The sequence below is a fragment of the Hemiscyllium ocellatum genome, chromosome 1, assembly GCF_020745735.1.
Source record: "Hemiscyllium ocellatum isolate sHemOce1 chromosome 1, sHemOce1.pat.X.cur, whole genome shotgun sequence".
NCBI lineage: Eukaryota > Metazoa > Chordata > Chondrichthyes > Orectolobiformes > Hemiscylliidae > Hemiscyllium > Hemiscyllium ocellatum.
In genome coordinates this window covers 158,394,212-158,419,702 of record NC_083401.1, presented here as the reverse complement: position 1 = coordinate 158,419,702, position 25,491 = coordinate 158,394,212, and the positions used below count along the sequence as shown (strand labels likewise).

At 40.1% G+C, this 25,491-nt stretch overlaps 1 protein-coding gene across 5 annotated transcripts in view; it reads right to left on the bottom strand.

Annotated features, from left to right (window-relative positions):
• Positions 1 to 9,174: 9,174 nt before the first annotated feature.
• hhip (hedgehog interacting protein) overlaps positions 9,175 to 25,491 on the bottom strand; it is a 157,511-nt gene continuing 141,194 nt past the window's right edge. For 3 of the 5 annotated variants that reach the window (XM_060827011.1, XM_060827010.1, XM_060827017.1), the window contains 2 exons: positions 16,061 to 16,189; positions 9,175 to 10,462 (listed from right to left, as the gene is read on the bottom strand). In XM_060827011.1, the coding sequence (XP_060682994.1) occupies positions 10,254 to 10,462; positions 16,061 to 16,189 (338 nt within the window). In that variant the 3' untranslated portion in view covers positions 9,175 to 10,253. The remainder of the gene's footprint in view (positions 10,463 to 16,060; positions 16,190 to 25,491) is intronic. The other 2 variants (XM_060827012.1, XM_060827027.1) reach the window with 2 other exon arrangements.

The following is a 25,491-nucleotide window of genomic DNA, read 5'->3' as shown; positions in this document are numbered from 1 at the left end:
CATGTGTTTGCCTGTGGTGAACAAAATACATCATTCAGATTTAAAGTAAACAATAAAAAGCAGCATCAATTACCATTTGTGAAAGTGTGGCTCTGGAAAAGCACAGCCAGTCAGGCAGCATCCGAGAAGCAGGAGAGTCGTTGTTTTCAGCATAAACTCTTAACCATTCCTGATGAAGAGCTCGTGTTTAAACATCGACTCTCTTGCTCCCTGGATGCTGCCTGACTGGCTGTGCTTTTCCAGCGCCACACTTTTAGACTCTGATCTCCAGCATCTGCAGTCCTCACTCTCTCCTAACATTTGCAAAAGACAGCTGAAAAATTCTACTACCCTATTGAAACGTTTCCTAACGTGTTGCCATCCTTAATTGCCCATGAACCAACTGGCCTCCCAGGACATTTCAGAAGGCAGTTGAGAATCAACAATACTGCTCTAGGTCTGGAGTGCCACGTAAGCCAGACCAGGTAAGGACAGTGGTTTCCTTTCCTAACGGACATTACTAAACCAGTTGGGTTCTTCCCAACAGTTGACATGATGATCATTAGAATCTGAATTCCAATTTTTAAAAAATTGAATTCAAATGCCACCATCTGCCATGGCAGTATTCAGACCTGGGTCCCAGAACATAACCTGGGTTGCTGGATTAACAATTGAGTCATAATACCAATAGGCCATCATCTCTCCCACATTAATGAACCAGTTAGATTTTTACTGTAGTAATTTCATGGTTCCTGCTCCTGAGACTAGATTTATATTCCAGATGTTTTTCATAATTGAAATTGAGCCCATTTTTCCACAACATTTGTCTGCATTTGTAAAGTATTAGTCTAATGACTACTATGCCATCATCTTCCCCTAAGTTCATCACATTGGGAATGTAGCTTTGAATCTTTATGACTTATCTGTTCAATATCATGCCATTCAGTGTCTTCTCATTTGAGCCACTGACTGTAGTTCATTTGTCACTCATGGTTTACATTAGTTTGAAACTGAGCAGCATTTATTCCAGTCAACAGAGGTATTTAGGAGGTGGTACATATTTTTTGCAATTATATTTACTCTTTATTTGCAGTTTGGAGCTACACAGGTGGAACGGCACACTACTTGCTGCCACTGTGATGCTGATTTCACCAAAATTGTCCACATATTTGTACATTTTTAAAGCTTTAATATTTTGCTATGATTTGTTCATTTCAGCATTTGCTTCACCAGAAGTTTTTATTTTTCCTAATTAACAATTCTTCAAACACTTCTATTAAAAAAATGAATCACATTGGTGTAAAATATTTGAATCTTAAACAATGATTCCATTTAACCTGCTTAGTTGTGACTGATGCTTAAAATGATAGTTTGAATATTCTGTTCTCTAGATTTACAACTTATTGTCTGCCATCTCATCTGCCTCTCACCCTACCACTTCAACCACCGACTCCTGACTTACTTATCCACCTTGCCACCCTACCCACATATTCACGCATCCACTCACATTCACTGACATTAAAATTGTACCTTTAAGTGTACCAATTGACAGCTAGTGCCATTAAAAAGGAACATCTCATCTTTCCACTTAGGCCTCCAAAATTCAACATTGAGTTTCAACATTCCGCAGCATGAACACCCTGTTCATTGTGTACTACCGACCCCAACAACCCCAGATCCTGTCATGAAATGGGTTAAGCGTGGCCAACCCATTTTGAACTACTCTGAGTCCCTACTATTACCTGTCTAGCTCCTTTTCTTCCCTGGCCTACTATCAACAATTCCTTTTTATGCTGTGACAATACTATGGCTTGAAGAGATGTATTTTGTCCTGGTGTTTTTTGTGAAGGAAGGTTGAGACAGAGGTGAAAGGCAGTCCACTCAACGCCAATAAAGTACACAGCTTGTGAAACCTTGGGATTTTTCTTTAAAGTTGGAACAAGAGAAGCAGCCTGAATGGGTGGGGTCAAGCTCCCATAGAACCAGAAGTTTTAGTTATAGCTTTCTGCAATTGCTGGGGTCCTGGAGCTGGATATGGAAGCTCTTATTTCTCTCTCAGTTACAACTAAACTCTGGGGTTCTGCTTCTGCTGCTAGAATTGTATATGAGATAATCTATTTTACTGAAATTGCTTTTGCCAAGGGTTTTTATGGGATGTTACAATGTTGGAATAGTTAAGTGGTAGTAGTTAATATTTATATATTATTTTGTTGCATTTCAATATTTTTATTTTGCCTGTATTTTAATTGTTATATAAAAATAAAATCTGTTTTCCTTTAGGTCAGGTAGTTTGACCAATAAAATTGCATCTGGAATGCTACACCTCGAGCTTATCTTTACGACAAGAAAAAAAAGGTCTAAAATAACTCCTTAATATATTTTGAGGGGAGTTTGATCTGACCCATAACAAATTGGGGGTCCTTTTGGGATCAAAATCTTTAATTCCAAATTGGGTTTAGGATTATCGGACTCAAAAGCAGTGGTGAGTATTTTTTAAAAAATTTCAGGTGTTGTACTCAGTTGGTTTAAATAGGATGATCCTTGTGTAGTAATGGCTGCTTCAGTTGCTAAAAATTTCCTGGGGGTGGAATAAGTTACTTAAGATGTTTTTTAGATAGTGACCAAGGCAAATCTTTCTGAATTGGCAAACACTTTGAAGGTTGGACTGCCTGAGTTGGTGAGGAAGGGGGGAAATAATTAGTGAGATATTTACATCAATATCAGAGGAAGTATCTGGGAAGTAAATTGAGTTGAAAGATGCCATCCTAAGTGCATATGAGCTAGTCTCAGAATCATGTTTTAGGAATCTAAGGAGGGAACCTGGTCAAACGTACATAGAATTTTGAAAGGATCAAACAAAGTAATTTTGATCTGGGAGTGTGTTGCTGGAAAATCACAGCAGGTCAGGCAGCATCCGAGGAGCAGGAGAATTGACGTTTTGGGCATAAGCCCTTCATCAGGAATAAGGGCATTGAAACTAGATCAAACATATATATTAACTTAGAGAGACAATTATCTTGGAGGAATTCAAAAGTTCACTTCCTGAAGTAGTGAGAACTCATGTGGAAGAGCAGAGAGTTATGACAGCAAGATTAGCAGCTGAAATGGCAGATGATTATGATGAGTTAGTCCATAAATTAAAGTTTGGCTTCTGACATCAGTTTCAATCCATGAAGGATAGAAATTAGGGAAATGAGAAATCCTCAGGTGGTAAAAGAAAACGAGACCTCATTTAAGATAGGAATGATAGTTTACCACAGGGTAAAAAGGAAACCCATAAGGAGGCAAGTGCAGTAACAAATGTTTTCTGTGTAATAAAGTAGGCCACATGAAGTCGCAGTGTTGGTGGTTTACAAAATAGCACTGAGAGGATAGATGTGAAAAATTAGATAATCCAGTGAGTTTTGTTGAAGTCGTACAGCAAAGCACAATGGAAGCTAAAAAGCTGCAAAAGAATATATAACCTGATCAGGGGTTAGATGAGAAAAATGTGCCAGATCTCTTCAAAGAATTTACTTGTGTGGGTACGGTTTACTCACGTATGCCAGGAGGAGTATGTAAAGAAAGTAAGATTTTAAGAGATAGGATCAAATCAATCTTTGATGGTGAGAGATGAGGAGATATGCAATTCAGAAGGAATATCCCAGAAAAAATGTGAAATTCATCGTGAGAAGACCATTGTTCCATTATATAAAGTGAGGTTGGAGAGTCTGGTGAAAAGTGGTGATAGGAGTAAGACAGAAACTTTTTGGTCTAGAAATACTGCTTATCCTCGGGAATAATATTACAGCTAGATCACAAGTGGGAATGATCCTTGCTGTGGTTGAAGAGCCAGTGGGAAATCAGGCAACTGAGGTGTTACAAGAAGTATACCCTGGGATTTTTTCTAACTGTGTGGTCACAGGTCACAAAGCCCATGGTGGAAACAGGAGGAGAAACCAAAGCATAAAGATAAGGAAGTTGAAGTTCAGAATCTATGTTTGATCAAATGTTGAGGAAAAACAAGAACAGGTGGAGGACAAAATGGATATTTTTCGTTCAGAGAAATTAGCTGAACCACAACAGAGAGTAAAAACTAAAGCAGCTATGATGATTAGATTAGATTCCCTACAGTGTGGAACCAAGCCCTTTGGCCCAAGTCCACACCGACCCTCCGAAGAATAAACTACCCAGTCCCATTTCCCTCTGACTAATGCACCTAACACAATGGGCAATTTAGCATGGCCGATTCATCTGACCTGCACATCTTTGGACTGTGGGAGGAAACCGGAGCACCCGGAGCAAACCCACGCAGACACGGGGAGAATGTGCAAACTCCACACAGACAATTGCCTGAGGTGTGAATCGAACCTGGGCCCCTGGTGCTGTGAGGCAGCAGTGCTAACCACTGAACCACCGTGCACAGAAGAAGAAACTGAGTGTATCTCAGAACGTTTCTATCTTAAAAATGAAGCGTTGATGAGGAAATGGAGACCATCACATATTTGGGCAGAATAGAAATGGGCAAAAGTTTATCAACTTGTATTGCCAGTGGGTTAAAGAAAGGAGGTCTTGCAGGTAACACATGAATTACCAGAAGGAGGTCATTTGGGAGTAAGGAAACCGCAAATCCAAATACAAAAACATTTTTATTGGCCTGCACTGCACAATGATGTGGTTCAATTTTGCCGGACATGTCATGCATGTCAGGTAACTGGAAAACCTCAGGCAGTGGTACAACCCATTCCCGCATTTCAGGAATCTCTTACAAGTCTCACAATTGATTGCGTAGGTCCTCTCCCTAAAATGAAGAGTGGAAATCAGTATTTGTTGACCATAATGGATGTATCTTTTAGATTTCCAGAGGCCATTCCATTATGCAATATCGTAGCTAATAGGATTGTAGAAGAATTTACTCAAATCTTTTACTAAATATGGATTATCCACAGAAATCCAAAGGTTCAACAATCAAGTTTTACATCAAAATTATTCAATGAAGTTATGGATAGCTTAGGAATAAAATAATTCAAATCCACTACATGCTACCCAGAATTACAGGGAGCATTAGAACAGTGGAGTCAAACTTTAAAACCATATGAGGGCTAATAGTCAAGACTATCCAGAGAATTGGGATAAAGGAACTGCATTTGTACTTTTTGCAATTAGGGATGCTCCTAATCAACTAAATTTGAACTAGTTTTTGAGCATGAGTGAGAGGATGCCTGAAAGTAATTAAGGAGAAACTGGTGAGTCAGAGATTAGAGACGACTCATTTGAACTAAGTGTGAAATCTTAGGGAAAGATTAAATATCGTGGGGAGAGTTGGCTAGAGAGCATTTAAAGATATTACAGTATATGGTGAAACAGGAAGCAGACAAGAAATCAAAAGCTCGCAATTTTGCTCACGGAGATAAAGTGTTAGTGTTACTTCCAGTAATAGGTGAACCTTTAAAAGCAAGGCTTAGTGGACCTTATCAAATCAAAAGGAGATTGAATGAGGTGAACTATTTGATAAGGACTCCAGAGTGTGTCATTTGAATATGCTCAAGTGGTATTTTGATAGAGAAAAAAAGCAAAAGGAGAACATGTTATTGGTTACAACATAAAGTGAGGAACCAAATTCAGAGGATTCTGAATGGGACGTTCCTCAAATTAGATTGGACAACGCTGGAGTTGTCAAAAATTGGGATAAATTATTGAGTTACCTTCCAGAGAAAAGTCAAAATGGCCTGAAAGAGTTATTACTATTGCATGGGGAGATACGTGGGAATAAGCTGAGAAATAATAATCTAATTATGTGTGATTTAGAGGCAGGAAATGCTGATCCAACTAAGGAACATCCTTATAGACATAACTCTCGGAAGTTGGCACAGGTTCAAAATGAGATTCAACACATTCTCAAAGACAATATAATCAAAGTGAGTTGCAGTGAATGCACTCACTCATAGTAACAGTGTTGTTACCCAATGATTATGTGTGGACTATTGCAAAGTTAAAGCAGTCACAAAATCTGATACATACCCTATTCCACATTTGGAAGACCACATGAGAAGCTGGGACAAGCAATCTTTATCCGTAACAGCGGACACCTTTATCCATAACAATGAAGAAAATTTTGGCTTTCATGACACTGAAGGGACTGTAGTAGTTTGAAGTCATGTTACCTGGTATGAAAAGTGTGCCAGCCACATTTCAAAGACTAACTAATAAAATCATTCCAGGATTTTAAAAAATTGTGTGGTGTACATCGATGATCTGGTGGATTTTGGTTACATATGGAAGGAACATTTGGAGCATCTATCAGAATCGACTTCAGGAGGTTGACTTGGTGATAAACCTGGCTGTTAGCCAACACCCATGCCATGGGCCATGTTATTGGATATAGACAGATGGTCCACAGGATATGAAAACAAAGATTACTGGGGAGTTTCCCATACCATTGACAAAGTGGTAAGGACTTCAATTCGTGGGATTGAGTGTTTTTTTACCAGAAGTTTGAAACAAACGGAATTTTAACAGTGTGGTTGCTCCACCAACTGACTTTCTGAAGAAGTGCAAAAATGTTCAGTTGATGCAGTGATGCTAAAGGCACTTGAAAGCCTGAAGAGTGTATAAACCATGCCCCAGTGTTAGCCACACCTGGTTATGCAAAATCATTCAAGGTGGCTATTGCTGCTGCACTCTTGCAAGGTGATGACAAAAAGATAGGAAGACCCAATGGGTATGTTTTCCAGAAAATTAAATAATCATCAACAGATATATTTCACAATTGTGGAGACCTTAGATTTGGTATTGGTACTGCGACATTGTCAGTAGTGTATTGTCTGAGACAATTGCATATACTGATCATAACTCTGTAAAGCTTTTGGAAAATTTAAGGATAAAAAATCCACACTGTTTGAATGGAGGTTGTTATTGCACCCATTTAAAAATTACACCCATGGCAGAATGAGAGAACGTAATTGCTGATGCATTGTTGAAACTTTGATGAAGGTAAACAGTGACGTTAGGTGGTGGGAAAACATACTGAAATTAGATTTGATTAGATTACTTACAGTGTGGAAACAGGCCCTTCGGCCCAACAAGTCCACACCGACCCGCTGAAGCGCAACCCACCCATACCCCTACATTTACCCCTTACCTAACACTACGGGCAATTTAGCATATCCAATTCACCTGACCCGCACATCTTTGGACTGTGGGAGGAAACCGGAGCACCCGGAGGAAACCCACGCAGACGCGGGGAGAACGTGCAAACTCCAAACAGTCAGTCGCCTGAGTCGGGAATTGAACCCGGGTCTCAGGCGCTGTGAGGCAGCAGTGCTAACCACTGTAGTAGTGAATACTTGCATGCTTAGAGTCAGTATATGTATATATATTGTAGTGCAATAATAACGTAAGATGAAAAGTTTTTAAAAATGAAGCTATCTTTGTGTATTGACGTTTTCTTTTAAGGGAGGAAGGTCTGATGATACAAGAGCTTTAAGACATGCATATTGTCCTGGCTTTTTTATGAAGAAAGGTTAAGGCAGAGGTGAAAGGCAAGCCTGCTCAATGCCAATAAAAGAAACAACTTGTGAGGACCTGGATTTTTTTTTAAAGTTGGAACAATAGCAGCAGCCTGAATGGGTTGGGTGAAGCTCCCATATAACCAGAATGTTTAGTTTTAGCTTTCTGCAGTTGCTGGCATCTTGAAGCTGGACTTAGATGCTCTTAATACTTTCTCTATTATAGCTAAAAACTCAGGTTCTCTTTATGCTGCGAGAGGGCGGCACGGTGGCACAGTGGTTAGCACTGCTGCCTCACAGTGCCAGGGACCTGGGTTCAATTCCCGCCTCAGGCAACTGACTGTGTGGAGTTTGCACGTTCTCCCCGTGTCTGCGTGGGTTTCCTCCAGGTGCTCCGGTTTCCTCCCACAGTCCAAAGATGTGCAGGTTAGGTGAATTGGCCATGCTAAATTGCCCGTAGTGTTAGGTAAGGGGTATATGTAGGGGTATGGGTGGGTTGCGCTTCGGCGGGTCGGTGTGGACTTGTTGGGCCGAAGGGCCTGTTTCCACACTGTAAGTAATCTAATCTAAAAGAAAATTGCATGTGAGACAATTCTTTTTACTGAATTTGCCAAGTGTGTGTTTATAGGATGTTACAATATTGGAACAGTAGTAGTTAATATGTATATTATTTTGTTGCGCATTTTGATAGAGTTACAGTTAAGCCAATTTTTTTTCTGTATTTCAACTGTAGTTTATTTTACTAATTGAATTGCATATGGAATGTGATGCCTTACACTTACCTTTTCAATAAGAACAAGTTAGAATCTAAACAATCTTCTTAATATATTTTGAGGGGATTTGGTCTGGGCCATAATACTACCTATTGTTTTGTTTTCTCTCTCTCTCTGTGCTCCCTCCCCACCTATCTTCTCACTGTTCCCCCCCCTCAACCCCCATCCTTCATCAGCATAAATGCCATATTTTCCTGGCTCCTTTGAGTTCTGAAGAAGGGTCACAGGATTCGAAATGTTAACTGTTTTCTCTTCATAGATGCTGCCAGATCTGCTGAGTTTCTCCAGAAATTTCTGCATTTGTCTGTTTCAGATCTTCAGCACCTGCTGTTTTGTTTGCTTTATTTTCGTCGATAAAAGGGGACTTGTTCTGTCTTTCCTCCCCGACTTTAGCTTGCTGTGATGGAGTCCTGAGGGTGACTCTGTGCTCTGCATTCCTGGGAAAGAGGTGTCCAGAGATCCCAAAACAGATGTGGAGTTGGATAGAGTTGGGAGTTGTTGATGTGGAGTAACTGATCTTTGGGAGATCTGGGCTGTTAACTAAAAAAGCAGACTTTCCCAAACATCTATTTGATTGTTGAAAACTTACAAAATTGTACTTCACTAATTCCTGAAGCAGAAGTCCAGTGTTGATGAACAATGTTAAACCACAAAACAGACTTTACCTTTTGCCTATTGTTGAACACTGAACGTTGCAGCTGCTTTCTTCTGGATGTTAAATTATTTTTATAACTGCTGTGAATTATTGCAACATTTCTCTAAGAAGCAATTCTTCTCAAAACCAAATTATTTAAAGTCAGGTATATATTAATGTAGTACTAAATCTATTAACTACTGCTGTACTTAAATCTGTTGTCCAGATATGAAAGTGTGAAATTGATGAGGGACACTGAAAAAGTGCAATATTGTAGTTATTAAGATCGATGATATAAAGATGATATTTGAACAAAATATTTAATAATTCTTTGCATAACTATTTCCAGCAAACGCCTCACCTAACCACATATTAACTTGTTTCACCTCGTGTCCTGTATTGAAGTTCACAGTTAAATTGTTGCATTTAAGTGCTGAACATACATGGTAATTTCCAACAGGTATGGTGGGGTGGGGGAGGGGCAGGTGTCAAGGAGCATAACTCTTGTTATAAACCTGGCACAGAGTAGACCTTAGGATATTTTCTTCAAATGCAAAAGTTTTAGGGACCTGCTGGTAAGAGAAATGGATGAGTTCAGGGAGAAATTTAAAAAAAAATAAAATCTATCTCTCCAGCAGCAGAAAGAGAAGCTTACCTCCAAGTGTCAATAACACACTTATAATAACCTGTTGACTATTGGCCTTGACAAATGTAACAGTACTAGGCCCCAATGACTCCTGTGTTAAACTGACATTAATAACTCCCCTTTCACCACTGGATTACAGCTTAATGAACATTTAAATGTGGGCCCATGAAAAGAGCTGTATCAGTTCAAGAGAACTGTCAGTGGTCGTGTTTTTGCAGCTACTGTATTTAAAAATATACTTTAGCATATTTGTTGCTGTTTACATATAGTATTATAACAAATGCAATACAGTACGTAACAGGTTATGTTTAAAAATACAATTTCTCAGCTCAATAGTCACAGTAAATTACTGTATTCATGAGGACATTAAGCATGCATTTACATAAACAATATATTAGATTTTAAAAGAAATTATACATTTAAATGTCTTTTTTTAAAATCTACGTACACCAATTAGAATCCGACGAGTGACATACCAGTAATGAGCTTACGCATGTTCCTGACCATTTTTCTTAGATATCACCGTTTCTAAAATCTCATTTCAGATATTACACATCATTTAAAATAAATTTAAGGTTAGACAACAAAAACCTGAATTAACCTGTCTTCCCATTTTTGAATTTTAAAATCTTTTAGTCCCATGTAAAATATACATCAAAAAGTAAAATTTATCTTGAAATACATTTGTTCTTTTTCTCAGTGTGGAAGAAACTAAAAGATGGCTGGCCAAGAGTTTATTTATCTATCCCTTGTATCAGTCCTGTGCCTTGATGGTTTCTTGGTAAGCAGGTTTTTATGCACTCTTCATATGAGCTGAATCTGTTTTTGTTACCCTGGCAACCTCGATAGAGAAACTGTTCGCACTGTCTGGTATCCGCATTAAAGAACCACCGTCTTACAGGGGTGTTACAGTTCCCATGTTTTCTGGGCTGCTGGCAAACTGCTGCCGAGGAAAATAATGAAAAAGTAAATCTGAATACATTGCCAAAGGAAGTAGTTAAAGAATCCAACTTATTAATGATGAACTAAACAATTCAACTTTTATGATAAATTCTTGTTGCAGCTCTGAAAAAAACACTAATGTTCAATTCAAACTCCATTTAAATGGACATTTCAGACATTTGATACTGTGGAAGGGTTTAATTGTAAAACTAATCAGTTAACAACATCAAGGGAGATGTATCTTGCATTCAAAATAAACAAAACAAATTCTAATGGAAAAAACATGAAGAATAAACTAAAAGTCTTCAGGACCTGCTGCTTCCGTTACAGGGATTTAAAAGAAACAGGCGAAGAAATTGAAGAAGCTTTAGCTTTTCGGTTTTCTTGAATCACAAATTTTGCTGTTCGAGATAGTGAGAACTGCAGATGCTGGAGAGACAGAGTGGATAAAGAATGGAGCTGGAAAAAGCACAGCAGGTCAAGCAGCATCACAGGAGAAGGAAAGTCGACATTTCAGGTTATCAGGTGACTACAGTTAAAACCTTACCTTAAGGACAGAGTGACTAAAGCTCTTGAACAATTATGAGTCAATTAGAAAGAGACAGCACAGCTTTGTTAAAGCTGTGTCATTCTGATTAATTAACTTGACTTTTTTTCAGGAGATTGCTCCAAATGCAGATATGAGAGCATTTATGGATTTTCCTGAAAAATTCTAAGTTTCTATAAACATTTTACATCAGATTTCTTACAAAAATGAGAGTACATGGTAATGGAAGTTGACTTTTGAATAGGGTTGGAAATTAGTTGGAAGGTAGAAGACAGTTACATGGTGGTGGAACAGGACTAGCAGTGTATGCCAGGGATCTATTCTGTAACCTCAATTCTTTTAAGTTTTCATTACTGAGTTGGATATACAACATAGACTAGAAATGCTAGAACCAATAGACCAAATTACCCTTCAAGCCCATTCTACCATTCAATATGATGATGACAGTTCCTCAATCTCATCTCCAATTCCTCAGCTACCTCCCGTATCTCTTAACTCCCTGACAGCAACAAATTTTCTAAACCAGTCTTGAATAAACAAAACATTAGAGCATCCATCATTCCAAGGATTCATAACTCTTATTTTTCAGTGAAGAAATTTCTCCTCATCTAAGGCCGAAATGATTGCCCCATAATCCTGAGGCTGTGCCCTTGTCTTCTAGATTCTCTAGCTTCAGAACTATCTTTCAATGTCTACCCTGTCACAGTCTGTCAGAAACATGTGTCTGAATGAGATTACACCCCATTCCTCTAAAACCTAGAAAGTATGGGTTCACTTAATTTTTTATTTTACTGCCCCATCTCATAGCAGAACCCCACCATCCTAGAAACCAATCTAATTCATTTTTGTTTTACCATCTCCAAGTATACTCTTTTAGAGATCAAAACCAAAGGCCTCTCCAGAGTTCAATGCAACTGTAACAAATTTTCCTGATTCTTGTTTTCTGACTCTTGAAATAAACGTTAATATGCCAGTTGATTTATTAATGGCTTGCTGTATCTCCATGCTAGAATTGCAGTTTTCTTACGTGTACATCCAAGTATCTTTGAACATCAACATTTAACATGCCATGCATTTTTAAAAAGAATATTTAGATTCCCTACAGGGAGGAAACAGGCCCTTTGGCCCAACAAGTCCACACCGACCCTCTGAAGAATAACCCACCCAGACCTATTCCCCTACCTCATGCACCTAACACTACGGGCAATTTAGCATGGCCAATTCACCCAACCTGTACATCTTTGGACTGTGGGAGGAAACCGGAGCACCCGGAGGAAACCCACACAGACACGGGGAGAATGTGCAAACTCCACACAGACAGTTGCCCAAGGCTGGAATTGAACCTAGGTCCCTGGTGCTGTGAGGCAGCAGTGCTAACCACTGAGCCACCATGCCACTCAATGTTTTACTTGTTCTTACCAATAAAGTGAATATCCACCTCTCCACATTGTATCTATATATCATCTTGTTGCCTACTCACTTAACCTGTAGAAACCTCTTGACTCCTTGAGTCATCCTCACAGCATGCATTCCCATTTTGTTTTGTATTGTCAGCATTACTCTTGGCCTCGTCGTCCAAGTGATTAATGTAAATTGTCAACACTTGAAACCCTCACATTAATCCTCACCATTTAAAACCTCCAAACTTGAAAAAAATATTATTTTGTCCTTGTTTTTCGCTTCCTATCCAGTAACCAATCCATCCACGTGAATATATTACCTCCAACTCCATCGTCCCTTATTTAAGCATGTAAAACCTTTGTGTGGTACATTATCAAATACCTTTGGAAAGGTAAATAATAACTTCTGGCTCCCCTTTATCTAACCAATTAGCTACATCCTCACCAAAAATTTCAATGAGTTTGTCAACACAATTTTCCTTTTGTAAAACTATGGTAACCATGTCTCATTAAACTATGATTAAACACATTAAGGCTTCCTTAATAATAGATTCCAGTATTTTAATTCTGATTGACATCAGGTTTACTTGGCTTATAGTATCCTTTCCTAAATAATGTTGTTACATTTGCTAACATACAATTTTCTGGGTCCATTCTTGAATCTCTGAAATTTGGAAAATCATAAATTGCGGATTCATAACCTCTGGAATGCATTTTAAAAATTCGAGCTTGAGAAACAGTGTCCCCAATTCATCAATCGCGTTATAGCCAATTTGCATTAATGAATAATGCATTATAGCAGAACGACCTGTACAACACAATTTTCAAAATGCTGGAAGAATTAAATTAGAATGAAAATTTAGGGGTGGCACGGTGTCTCAGCGATTAGCACTGCTGCCTCACAGCAGCAGGGTCCCAGGTTCGATTCCAGTCTGAGGTGACTGTCTGTGTGGAGTTTGCACATTCTTCCCGTGTCTGTGTGGGTTTCCTCCGGGTGCTCTGGTTTCCTCCCACAGTCCAAAGATGTGCAGGTCAGGTGAATTGGCCATGCTAAATTGCCCGTAGTGTTAGGTATATTAGTCAGAGGGAAATGGATCTGGGTGGGTTACTCTTCGGAGGGTCGGTGTAGACTGGTTTCCATGCTGTAGGAAATCTAATCTAAAAAACATACACTGCAGCACAGTAGCTGAAAGATCTTGATATGTAGATAGGCAGGCTGTTTACGATGGTAGCAAAATCCATATTATTATACAGTATCTTTGGTCTTTAAATCAGAGATATAAAGTCTAAAAGCAAATTATTAGTGATGAAATTGTTCAAAACTGTAGATTTGAGTTAAATGCTGTTTTGAAGTTTTGGCATTCCATTGTAGAGTCAAACCCGGAAACAGACCCCTCAGTCCAACCAGTCCATGCTGTACACAAATCCCAAACTAAACTAGTCTCGCCTGCCTACTCCTGGCCCATATCCCTCCAACCCCCCCCCATTCATGTATTAACTAAGTGTCTTTTAAAAGTTGTAACTATGCCCACATCCACCACTTCCTCAGGAAGTTCATTCCAGTTTACATCATATCATGGGAAGAAAAAGCACTGAAACAGTTGCACTGTAGATTCGTTATGAAGAGAACATTGAAAAATGGAGCATTTCAATTTTTACAGCTAAGAATGTAAAGAGTTGTAAAAACAGATCTCCAAAATGATGATAAAGACTAAAAAACAGTAGATGCTTGAAATTTAAACCAAAAATAGGAAGTGCTGGAGAGACTCAGCAGGTCTAGCAGCATCCATAGAGAGAAAACCAGAGTTAACCTCAGAGTCCAGTTCTATTATCATTTTAATATGGTAACTTCTCAATAGAATCAAATTTGCCTGAATGCTGTAAACAAATTCAGCCAAGATTACTATCCTGATTGTGAAGAAAAGCTATCCCAGGTAAATCATTTTCACTTCATTTTCTTTATTGCATGAAAGAATTATAAAGTTTGTCAAACATAACAGCCTTATGGAAAGTCACACTGACTGGTCCTGAATAATTCATGTTACCTCAAATCCTTAGTAATTTCATCCCGTATTATGGATACTAGTCATTTAGCTGCAACTGATGTACAGCACAGTTTTGTGTTTTCAACCTCGGTATAGTTCTTCTGTGGTAACTGAACAATCAGAAGTACAATGCATAGGACATAACAATGATGGTTTACTATAATTAGAATAACAGGAGTTATTCTGCATTGAAAACACAAAGTATAACTTAACTAGTGAAGGAATGTTGATATAGTTCCAAGTCAGGGTGGTGTGTAGCTTGTGAGAGAAACTTGCACACAGAGGGATTCCTGTGTTGTCATTGTCCTTCTAAGTGTTACAGATCATGGGTGTAAACAGTCTTGTTGAAAACTATAGTGCATCTTGGAGATGGTGTACATTGCTGCCTCTGTGGAGGTGCCAGATGAATGTTTACGATGGTGAATGAGATGTCCATTCAGTGGGTTGCTTTGTCTTGGCAGAGTGTTGACTTACTTTAGTGTTGTTGGAGCTGCACTCATTCAGGCCAGTGGATAGAATACCATAGTGCTCCTCATTCTGGCTTACAGATGGTGGACAGTCTGTGCTAGGTCAGGAGGTAAGTTACTCCCCTCAGAAGTTCCAGTCTTTGATACAGCATTTGTGTGGCTACTTTAAGTAAGATTTTGATTCGTAACCACTAGGATTCAGTGCTGCATTGTTGGAAAAAGACGTTTTGTCAAAGCTTTTTGCCTTGCAATCATTAGGATGCTTTGCAAGATTACCAATTTAAGGTGAAAACCAACATATAAATTGCGTGAGACAATTGATGGAGGAATTGCCAAGGAGAATGCACCCATCAGTGCTGATTGATACTTTACAGCCAGACTTAGTTTAAATGACTCTGATTGTTCAGGGCATTGCCCTGATAATTAACAAGAGAATGACAGTCATCTATTTGTTCAGCTGAAACAGGTTCAGTGCATGTACATGTACTTTCTGCCTGAATGAGGCACTTATGTATCAATAGACGTAGCTTCCAGTACACGCTTCTGTACCACACTGTGAACTTGACTATCTTAAGTTGGTCATCGTCATAATTCATGACTATCTGGCAAATGTCACCCAATTGTAGGATCACATTTCATGTTCAACATGAGAGCCTGATTCCTGATGAAGGGCTTATGCCTGAAACGTCGATTCTCCCCCTGCTCCTCGGATGATGCCAGACTGGTTGTGTTTTTCCAGCACCACACTCTTGACTTTCATGTTCAACACCTTGATGTGAGTTTTGCATGTGCAAGCTGGTTGGGTGTGGTTAGTCCTTGGCTGTTGCACACATCCGAAAGGGCACTCTGTTTGATATGATCCACCAGTTTTTTGAACTACATACTTGGCATCACACTGGCACTGAAATTCATTCCCACATTACTGATTTGTGAGATAGGCAGAACATCTTTGTCAGCATCCTGTCAGTGGAATGCACCACTCCTGTTGCTGCTACTTAGTAGTAGCCTAAAGTAGCTGGTTTCACCTGTTGCTCCAACAATTCCTTTTATTACAGATACATCCTGTTAACCAGTCAAACAATTTGATGCAAGTTATTGGCTTAAAGACATATACATATTATACTGGAAGTTGAATAATACCTGCCCTTGCCACTCCTTGAATGTTTCGATCCACTAGTTCGCACTGAGGTCCAGTGTAGCTTTCTTTACATAAGCACATATTAGGCCGCACACATACGCCACCATGCTGGCATACTGGATCACATTTTGCTGTTAAAGAAACAAAAAATCTTTAGTACACAAAAAAAACTTCAATTTGCTAAAGATTAATTGTCTTTATACACAGCATGGTTATGTACACATACAGACAAAAATAGTTATATTATGCAAAGTGATATTATACTTTACATGAAACTGGAATTTATTTTTGTTATTCATTGGAAATAGGTAATAATATAATGTGCGTGATTTAGAAGGATATTGCTGTAAAGGCAAACTATGCTGAACTCCTGGTCTGAGCCAGATTGTACAGAAAATTTCAAGTCCAGATCAGCAATATTTCTGTTTGGTAAAGGAAATGTTTGATTGCTTGACTACCATCACATGTCTGTGATAGCAGCCCATACGATGACAATCTCAGGTGTGTAGGGGTTGGGGCGAGGACTTGGGAGAAGGTGCTTAGGCTCTAAACTAATTGAACTTGGTATGCAGCCCGGAGGGTTACAGGATTCCCAAGTGGAAAATGGCAGGAAGTTCTTCCAGCTTGTGCTGAGCTTTGCCGGAGCACTGCAGCAAGCCTGAGACAAAGATATTGGCCAGGGAACATGGTGGTGTGTTGAAGTGTCAGGTAACAGGATGCTCAAGGTCATTTTTGAGGAGAGACATAGATATCCTGCAAATTGGTCACTCAGTGTGCATTTTGTCTATCCAGAGACCATATTGTGAACACCGAATACAGTAGTATCACTGCTTTACCTGGAAGGTGTGTCTGTGGCTTTTGGGTAGTGAGGAGGAGGGAGGATGTGAATAGGCAGGTATTATACTTTCAGCGATTGCATAGGAAGGTGCCATGGAGTATGCTGAGTGTTGGGAGTAGAGGAGGACTGGACCAAGGTGTCTTGGAAGTAACACTCACGCCTAAAAGCTGACAAGAAAGGGGAGGGGAATATCTCTCTGGTGGTGGCATCCTGCTGGAGATAGTGGAAATGGCGCTAATGATCCTTTGGATGTGGATGCTGGGTGGATGGCAAACAAGGGCCATCTCTGTTGTGGGAGGGAAGAGAAGGGGTGAGGGCTAAAATGTGGAAGATGGGATGGACATGGCTGAGGGCCCTAAGATGGAACAGATGAAGGTGGGAGCACAGTGGAAATTGGAAGTGAAATTGATAAAAGTTTTCCAATTCTGGATGACAGAGGGAAGCAGCACCGATGATGTCATTGATGAACAGGAGAAAGAGTTGAAAATGGGGGCCAGAAAAGGACTGAAACAAGGCATGTTCCACAAAGAGATGAGCATAACTGGGGCCCGTGTGGGTGTTCATGACCATATCTTTGATCTGAAGAAAATCAGAGGAGTTAATTGTTCAAGGTGAGTCTGAGTCTGGCCAGGTAGAGGACGGTGGTGATAGATGGGGACTATTCAGGCCTTTGTTGCCAAAGCCGGAGAGCTCTGATACCACCCTGATGGGGGAATGGATGTGTAAAGGGAATATATGTCCATGGTGAAGAAGAGGTGGCCGGTGCCCCCCAGTCTGGAAATTCTGAATCTGATGTAAAGCGACAAAAGAATTGCAGATGTAAGCGGGAAGAGACTGGACAAAGGAGGAAAAGTCAAGGTAGGAAGACATGAGACCTGGAGGGCAGGAGCAAGCAGAAATAATGGGTGTGTCTGGGCACTCCTGTTTGTGTATTTTTGGAAGGAGGCAGAAGCAGGCTGTGTCTGATGAAGAAACTATGAGGCTGTTTGGGGAGATCACCAAATGAAACAAGATCCTCCCTTCTTGACATCTGTTTATATTTCTGGGAAAAGGATGGCCACCAATATCCACTATAAATCCACCGTGAACCACCTTGACTACATATCCTCTCACATTCTGCTTCCTGTAAGGACACTCTCTTAGATTCAATTTCTATTTTCCTAGTTTCTGTCTCTGTTGCAACAATTCTGATGATGCCAGATTCTATAAGGGGGCCACTGAAATGTCCATCTTCTTCCTCAACCAAGGATTCCCCATGACTATGGTTGACAAGGAGCTCATCTGTGTCTGACCCACCTCCTGCATTTTGGACCTCACCCTTCTCTTCCCTCCCACAACAGCGATAGAATCTCCTTCGTCCTCACTTGCCATCCAAACAGCATCCACATCAAAAAAAGGGTCATGAGCTGCTATTTCCACTACCTCCAGCAGGGTACCACCACCAGATACAGTTTTAAAGTCAAGGGAGCACGCTCTGAGCTATATGCAATGTTGCTTCCCCTTAGAATGGTGAGATCAAGAACAGACACTGCAGAGCCAATGGGTTGAGTAAAGGGACGAACTGTTTGACAACAATGTCTTGTTAGGTTCATAATCGCAGCTTGTGTGGGATCAGTGCATCTAGCCTGCAAAGGGAAAGCATAAAAAAAATCTGTGTGTCTGTCTCTCCCTCTCTCTCGTCAGGGTAGTAAAAATCTCCAGTAACAATGAGCTGTCCTGTTTCTTTGTAAATCCCCTGATGGAGGAGTAATGAAAGCATTAATTCCTAACCAGTGAATGGAAGAGAGAGTGTGTGAACAACAGTAATAAAAAAATGAAAAAGAAGATATTGAAAGAAACAGCTCTTCAATTGCTGTGGTTCAGACTGGTGCTATTGAAGTGTATAGCTCTGATTTTCTCCTCTTTTACCTGACTGATGATTGAGTTCGTCAGTCTAGTAAATTGGGGATTTTGGGTCGTTTGACTTAAATCTATTCACATTAGTGATGACACCAAGAAAAGTGGGGCTGGCTTTGCAGCACACCAGACCAGGAATCTGTGATAAAGTTTGGGAACTGGTGGGTGGGATGTTTTGGAACCAAGTCAACGTAAGATTGAATGTGGAGTTAGTGTGTGACAAAGAGATAAAAAGAAACACTTGGTTCGATACTACTAAAAATATGATTGCATTAACTCTACAGGGGCCAGTATCCCGTCATTAACTTGCCCTTTATATACAAGTGGCGAGTCCTTGATACTGATTCAGCTCTCTCAGAGCCAGCTCTCAGAGTGAACAGAACCTCTGACACCCCTATTTATATCTATCAGCCAGAGCTCTCTGATTGGAACAGATTAACAGCCCAAGTCAGGGAACTCATATTCTATGAGGTCAAACTGGCTGACCTCCTTACAGTCACTGCAATTAGAAACTGCTAAAGCTATCCTGCAAGAGGAAGATATGTTCCTAACAAACATACAACAAGTCACACAATCAGACTGATTGGAACTGGCAGATAAATTAGAACCAGAATTGCCTAAGAAGGCACAAATAAAGATCGAGCACTGCATTTGAGTTTAATAGAAAGAGAGAGAGAGACCAGGTATTCCAAATAGTGGACCATCAGAATCTGTTCATATTGAGTACAGTTAAATCATTTTCAGAATGGGGAAGCAAAAGCAGCTGGCCTGGAGCAGGAAGTGGAGAGCGATTTCCAAAGGACAGAAAAAGACAAGCAGAGAGCAGAACAAAAAAAAGGAACGTGAGACGGAATCAAAATGAATTCAAACTGAAATTGAAATAAGAAGGATGTAACTAGACATTAAAGAGACTGTAAAAGGGAAAGAAATTGAACAGAAGCTTAAAACTATGCCTTTACAAAAGGAGTCCTGTCAGCCTGAAGAAGCCTCTGATGGGGATGATCTAAAATCCATGTAAATGCAACAATATTTACCGTTGTATAGGCGCTATCAAAGTTTGAGTTAAAATATTTGGAGGCATTCTTCATGTCATTTGATGATTATAGCGATCTGCCAAAGGATAACTGTCAATAGTACATGCAGAGCAAGTTGACTGATAAAGTATTGGAATTTATGGTTCATTGTCAGAGTAGGTTTCTATGGCTTATGAAATGGTTAAAAAATAAACTACACTGGGCGCACATGCATCAGTTACAGAAACGTACAGACAAAAGTTTTGAAATTTAAGGAAACAGCCTAGTCAAGCTTATGGCGAGTTCGAAACGGGTAAGCAATTTGACAAGTGCATACGAATATTAGGAGTTGAAACCACATGAAGTTCTCAGAGAGATCATTCTCTTTGAAGATTTAGGAACTCAGTACCTTCTGTAATAAGAACCCATGTTGCAACTGCTAAACAGGCAGCAGTAATGACTGACATTTATTAGGGGATCCATAAAGTTAAACCTTTTTCCCTTCACCCCTTAAACTCAAGAATATAGAGAATGGGAGAGCAAGGGGAGGTAGACAGGATAAAGAAAGGACTGCTTGGAATGCCCCAAGATCCTCCTCAGTTCAGATGGGAATATGGTGAGATTGGAGGAGAAAAATCAAAGTGTTTTCATTGCAATAAAGTGGGCCATCTTTGTTCAGAATGCTGGATTTTGCAAGGGAAGCCAGTAGAACATATTGGGGTTTGAAAGAACAAGTCCAAAAAGAAAACTCGAAGGGAAAATTACCCTTAGCTTCAACTAAGACCAGGTAACTAGCAGTAAAAACTGTTATGGGCAGGAAAGGTGAAAAGGATAGTTAAGACATATGAAAGACTTTGTTACAAGGAAAGATAGCCACCTTCTCTTCCAATGAGAAAGCTAAACACATAACTATATTGAAAGTTTTGGAACTACACAAACTCATTTGCTTAAGAAGAATCCAATTTTCCCTCCAGGGAGTTCATTGAAAGCTAAATTGTTAGTGAACAGGATCAGTACAGAGTATATCCTCATTCCATTGTGCAAAGTGCACTTGGAGTGTGACCTGTTATCCAGACCACTGATTGTGTGGGTAGTTAAGAAATTACCAATGATGGACTAAACTTACTCCTACACCAAGATTTGGCTGGAGTGAAGGTTATGGCTTTGGTTATAATCACCGAAAGCCTGAGGGAGGTTAAAGAGAAGGAACAGTTACAAATACAAGTCAGGTAATTTCCAGGATAATTCAAAGGAGGTATTTGGCACGTCTTCATTAATTGAAGCAAAAAAGGTTTAAATTAAACAAATTAGTACAGGCAGCTCCTAAGAAAGCTGAGGCTGAATATGTTTCAGAGTGCTATTACGTTAAAAATGGAGACATGCTCACAGACTTGGATGAGGAATAGACAAAAGCAAAAACAGGAGACACAATGTATAATTGCTGGTAAGTGCAAAAGGCAGAGTGGTTCTGATGAATTTACCCAGGATGATAGTTAGACTTCAGTTTGGAATACTATGTACAGTTCTGGGCACCACATTATCGGAGGAATATGGAGGAAGGACAAAAGAGATGTACAGGAAGCTTTCTAAGGATGACACATTTCAATTGTGAATCTGTTCTTACTTATAAAAGTATCAAGAACTAGAAAGCGCAGTTTTGATGTGTTTGGCAAAGGAAGCAAATACAAGGTGAGAATTCTCTCTCTCCCCGCCACGGCAAGTATGCATAGTGTATAGAATGCAACGCCTGGGAATGTGATGGAGGCAGATTCATTTCTTTGTTTTCAAGATGGCATTGTATGATTATTTAAACAGGAACAATGTGCAGGATTACACAGAAAAGACAGGAGAATGGCATTAGGTTAAAATGTTCAACGAACTGCTGCAGATACAATTGGTGAAATGGTTTCCTTCTGCACCATGACAGCTCTGAGTTTCTGAGGCACAATCCTTTCGCAAACTGGGAACTTCACCACACCTGAAGAGAAAAGCAGCTCTCAAGGCTATCTTATATCAGAAATCCTGAAACACAAAGGACCGATGCTAAGTAGAAAGAGAGGAAAAGCTCCAACAGCTCAAGGGCATCAACGACACGTGCTATTTCTTCAATGCTATCAGGATAATGATTCAAGCATTCAAGGATACTTTAAGACACAAGCTTTGAGGGGATCTCCCCAAAGACAGAGAGACAGTCAATGCTCACTGGAGAGAACAGTTTGAAGAACTCCTCAACTGAGACTCCAATTTTGATTTGAAAGCCCTTCACTTCTTTCAGGTCTGCAGTAAAGCAGTGAGCAGCTGAGAAGCAACAATGACTCCAGATTAAATGAGATCCCTGCCAAAAATTCTGAAGCATGGCAGAAATGCACTATTGGCATGGCTGCACAACCTCTTAACGGCCATCTCAAAAAAGAAGTACTTTTTTTTGGTCATTCACAGGATATAGGCACCACTGGCTAGGCCGGCATTTATTGTCCATGGTTCTGAATTTGGGGCATCAGACTCAAAATGTTAACTCTAATTTCTCACCAAATATCCTGCCAGACTCGTTGAATTTCTCCAGCAATTTCTGTTTTTACTTTTTTCAGGTCTCCAGCATCCGCAGTTTATTATTAAAATTGTACCAAACACTCCTATTTGGCCTTTTCAACCTCATAAAAACTTTTAACTTTCAAATGTGAAGGTTTATGAAGCAACCCAAAATTTTGCTGCCCTCAGAAATTTGCCATCATTCAAAGTCTACTCCACGATGACACGCAAGTCATGATTATCATCAATGGCGCTATGGAGAACCTATCTCTGTGAAATCTGGATTCAATGATGGCTGTACCATTGCACCAAACCTTTTTCTATCCTACTGAAATATTGCATACTACCTTCAAATGAATTACCGACAGGTATGGTAATAAGTTACCAGATGGGAAACTGTTCAAACAAGGCCACCATCAAACCAAACCATAAACCTTCCAAATTAACTCAACTGTTGACACATAGTAACTCCAGCTTAACTCAGTTGTTCACTTCCCATATGCAGAAATCTCTTAGTAATTGGTGACTCCTCTAAAGCTTATGTGATAATGCGTCTTTCACTGAATACACACAAGACTATGGTTCTTCTTCAACCAATTCTCACAGTACTATGTTCCTGTTCACTGATAACGGAGAGACGGAAGGAAACAGCAGTTTCAGAGAGACAGAAGGAAACAGCAGAATCGGAGAGACGGAAAGAAACAGCAGTTTTGGAGAGACAGGAGGAAACAGTGTAAGAGACTGATTGGACTTTGAGAGATTAAGTTAATTTAATGTTTAGTAATTGTGTTACTGGAGCAGCATTTTAATAGAATTGAGGTCAGATAGTGATTAGGAAAAATGTGTTTGGATTTGTTGATAGTTTTTGTTTAGTGTTCACTGTTAAGAGTTAGGAAAATAAATTGTTTTTTTTTCTTCAAACAGTGGAAGTCAGGGGTTATCTTTCACGCACTCACATTTTTAACCGATTACGAGGCAAGGCAAGCTTCTCTGGGTATTTTTGTTTTAATTAGCAGATGGATTCGACATCTACTTTGTAACATTTGGACTTGGAAGGAGACCGGAGCACCCAGAGGGAACACGCAGACTTCACACAGACAGTTGTCCAAGGATGGAATTGAACTCAAGTCCCTTGCATTGTGAGGCAGCAGTGCTAGCCACTGAGTCACTGTGCTGGCCATAATATATAAATAGACGACAAAATTCATCATTGCCTCCATAGTTCCAGCTCAGGTTTTGGCTGACTGAGGAAAGAGTATTTGAGAACAAGGATCTCCAACCTGAGACTAGGGCGATAGGACAAGGTGGGCCTTCTAGCCTGCTGAGCTCACCATCAGCTCACTTCCTTTGACATGTGAGGTGGAGGAATTCTCAGTTCTTGATATCTATCTCCTTGCTTAAGTCCCTGTTGTTCATGTCATATTAAGAAGGTGTGTGTAGTGAATGAGATAATAAGTTGTCTGGGATCCAGGTGTCACATTGGGCCAGATTCTGCATCAAGGACAGTTGTGTGGCTTTCAGCTCTCAGTTATAATGGAATAAATTGGTCAATATCTTCGAACAGCTACTTATGCATGTTAATGTTCATGCTGAAATGCTGCTGTCCGAGGGTAGTGATTGGAACCAGCTTGGTCTTGTTGACTACAAGATCCTTGATTGGGGATGTTAACCTGGGCCAATCAGAAATGCCCTGGCTGATCACTATAACCAGGAGATGCTGGTTTACCGGGGGTGTCTGCATGGTTTGTACTATTTATTCTTTGGTTGGATTGGACTGTTCTGTATGTATTTGTGTCGACTGTTTCTCTTTGGTGGAATTTGGGGTTCATCCGCATTTCCCTGTGAACTGGATGTACGGTGGGGTTTGGGGTTGGCTATGCTGCCCCTACTCCAATGTAAATTGCCAACTCTTGTAAGATGCTGTTTATTATTCACTGTATGTTTTGTACAGTTTAAAGGGTGACTTGGTGATGGGATAGTGGCCTTTGTGCAGTAATTTCTGTGGGATTATCAAACCAGTGCAATTTGCAAAATGGGTAACACTGGTCATACCAATTGTGAAGTCTGATGTCTCAGTTTGTCTTTGTGGGAATTTTAAACTAAAGGTAACCTGCTTCTCCCATCTGGATAAATACCTGGTCCCTTGCAGAGAGAACTTGAATGCAAAGTTGGCAGCGGCTGTCCTTTACAAAGCTGCACATGAGCCACACCTACCGACAATTGTAACTCAATGAGGAGTCCCAGAATTATGCTACAATTAATACCCATAAGGGTTTATGTCAATATACAAGGCTGCCACTTGGGATATCATCAGCTTGCACCCTTTTCCAGCCGACAACGGAGAATATTTTACAAGGACTACCCCAGGGTGCCATTTATCTGGATGACATACTAATAACAGGGAAGACCAATAATGAGCACTTGGAGAACTTGGACATTGTGCTTAAATGTTTCTCCCAGGCATGCATGTATCTCAGAAGGGAAACAAAATGTGTATTTCAAGTTACCTACCTGGATTACAAAGTTGACAAAACCAAGTTACACCCATTCGATAATAAAGTGAGGGCAATCAAAGGAACTCTGGCTCCCAGGAGCTTGAGTCGAGAGTGTGTTGCTGGAAAAGCATAGCAGGTCAGGCAGCATCCGAGGAGCAGGAAAATCTACATTTCTGGCAGGAGCCTTTCCTGATGAAAGGCTCCGCCCAAAATGTCAATTCTCCTGCTTCTCAGATGCTGCCTGACCTGCTGTGCTTTTCCAGCAACACACTCTCAACTCTGATCTCCAGCATCTGCAGACCTCACTTTCTCCTTATACCGGAGCTTGGGTCTTTCACTGGGTTAGTGAATTATTACTGAGAATTTATACGTAACCTGGCCTCCATCCTGGCACCTTTACACTTGCTTTTGAAAATGAGTCAACCTCGGAAATCATCATGTAGCCAAGAAATAGTCTTTAGGGAAGTGAGAAAAGAGCTATTGTTGGGTAAGGTGTGGCCCACTACGATTGGAAGTGGGAGGTACTGCTGACATGTGATGCCTCCCTGTACAGTATCAGGGTAGTGGTGGCTCACCAGGAGCCCATCAGACAGTAATGCCCAATAGCGGATGCTTCCCAGACTTGGCTGAATGCAAATATGCCCAGATAGAGAAGGAAGGTT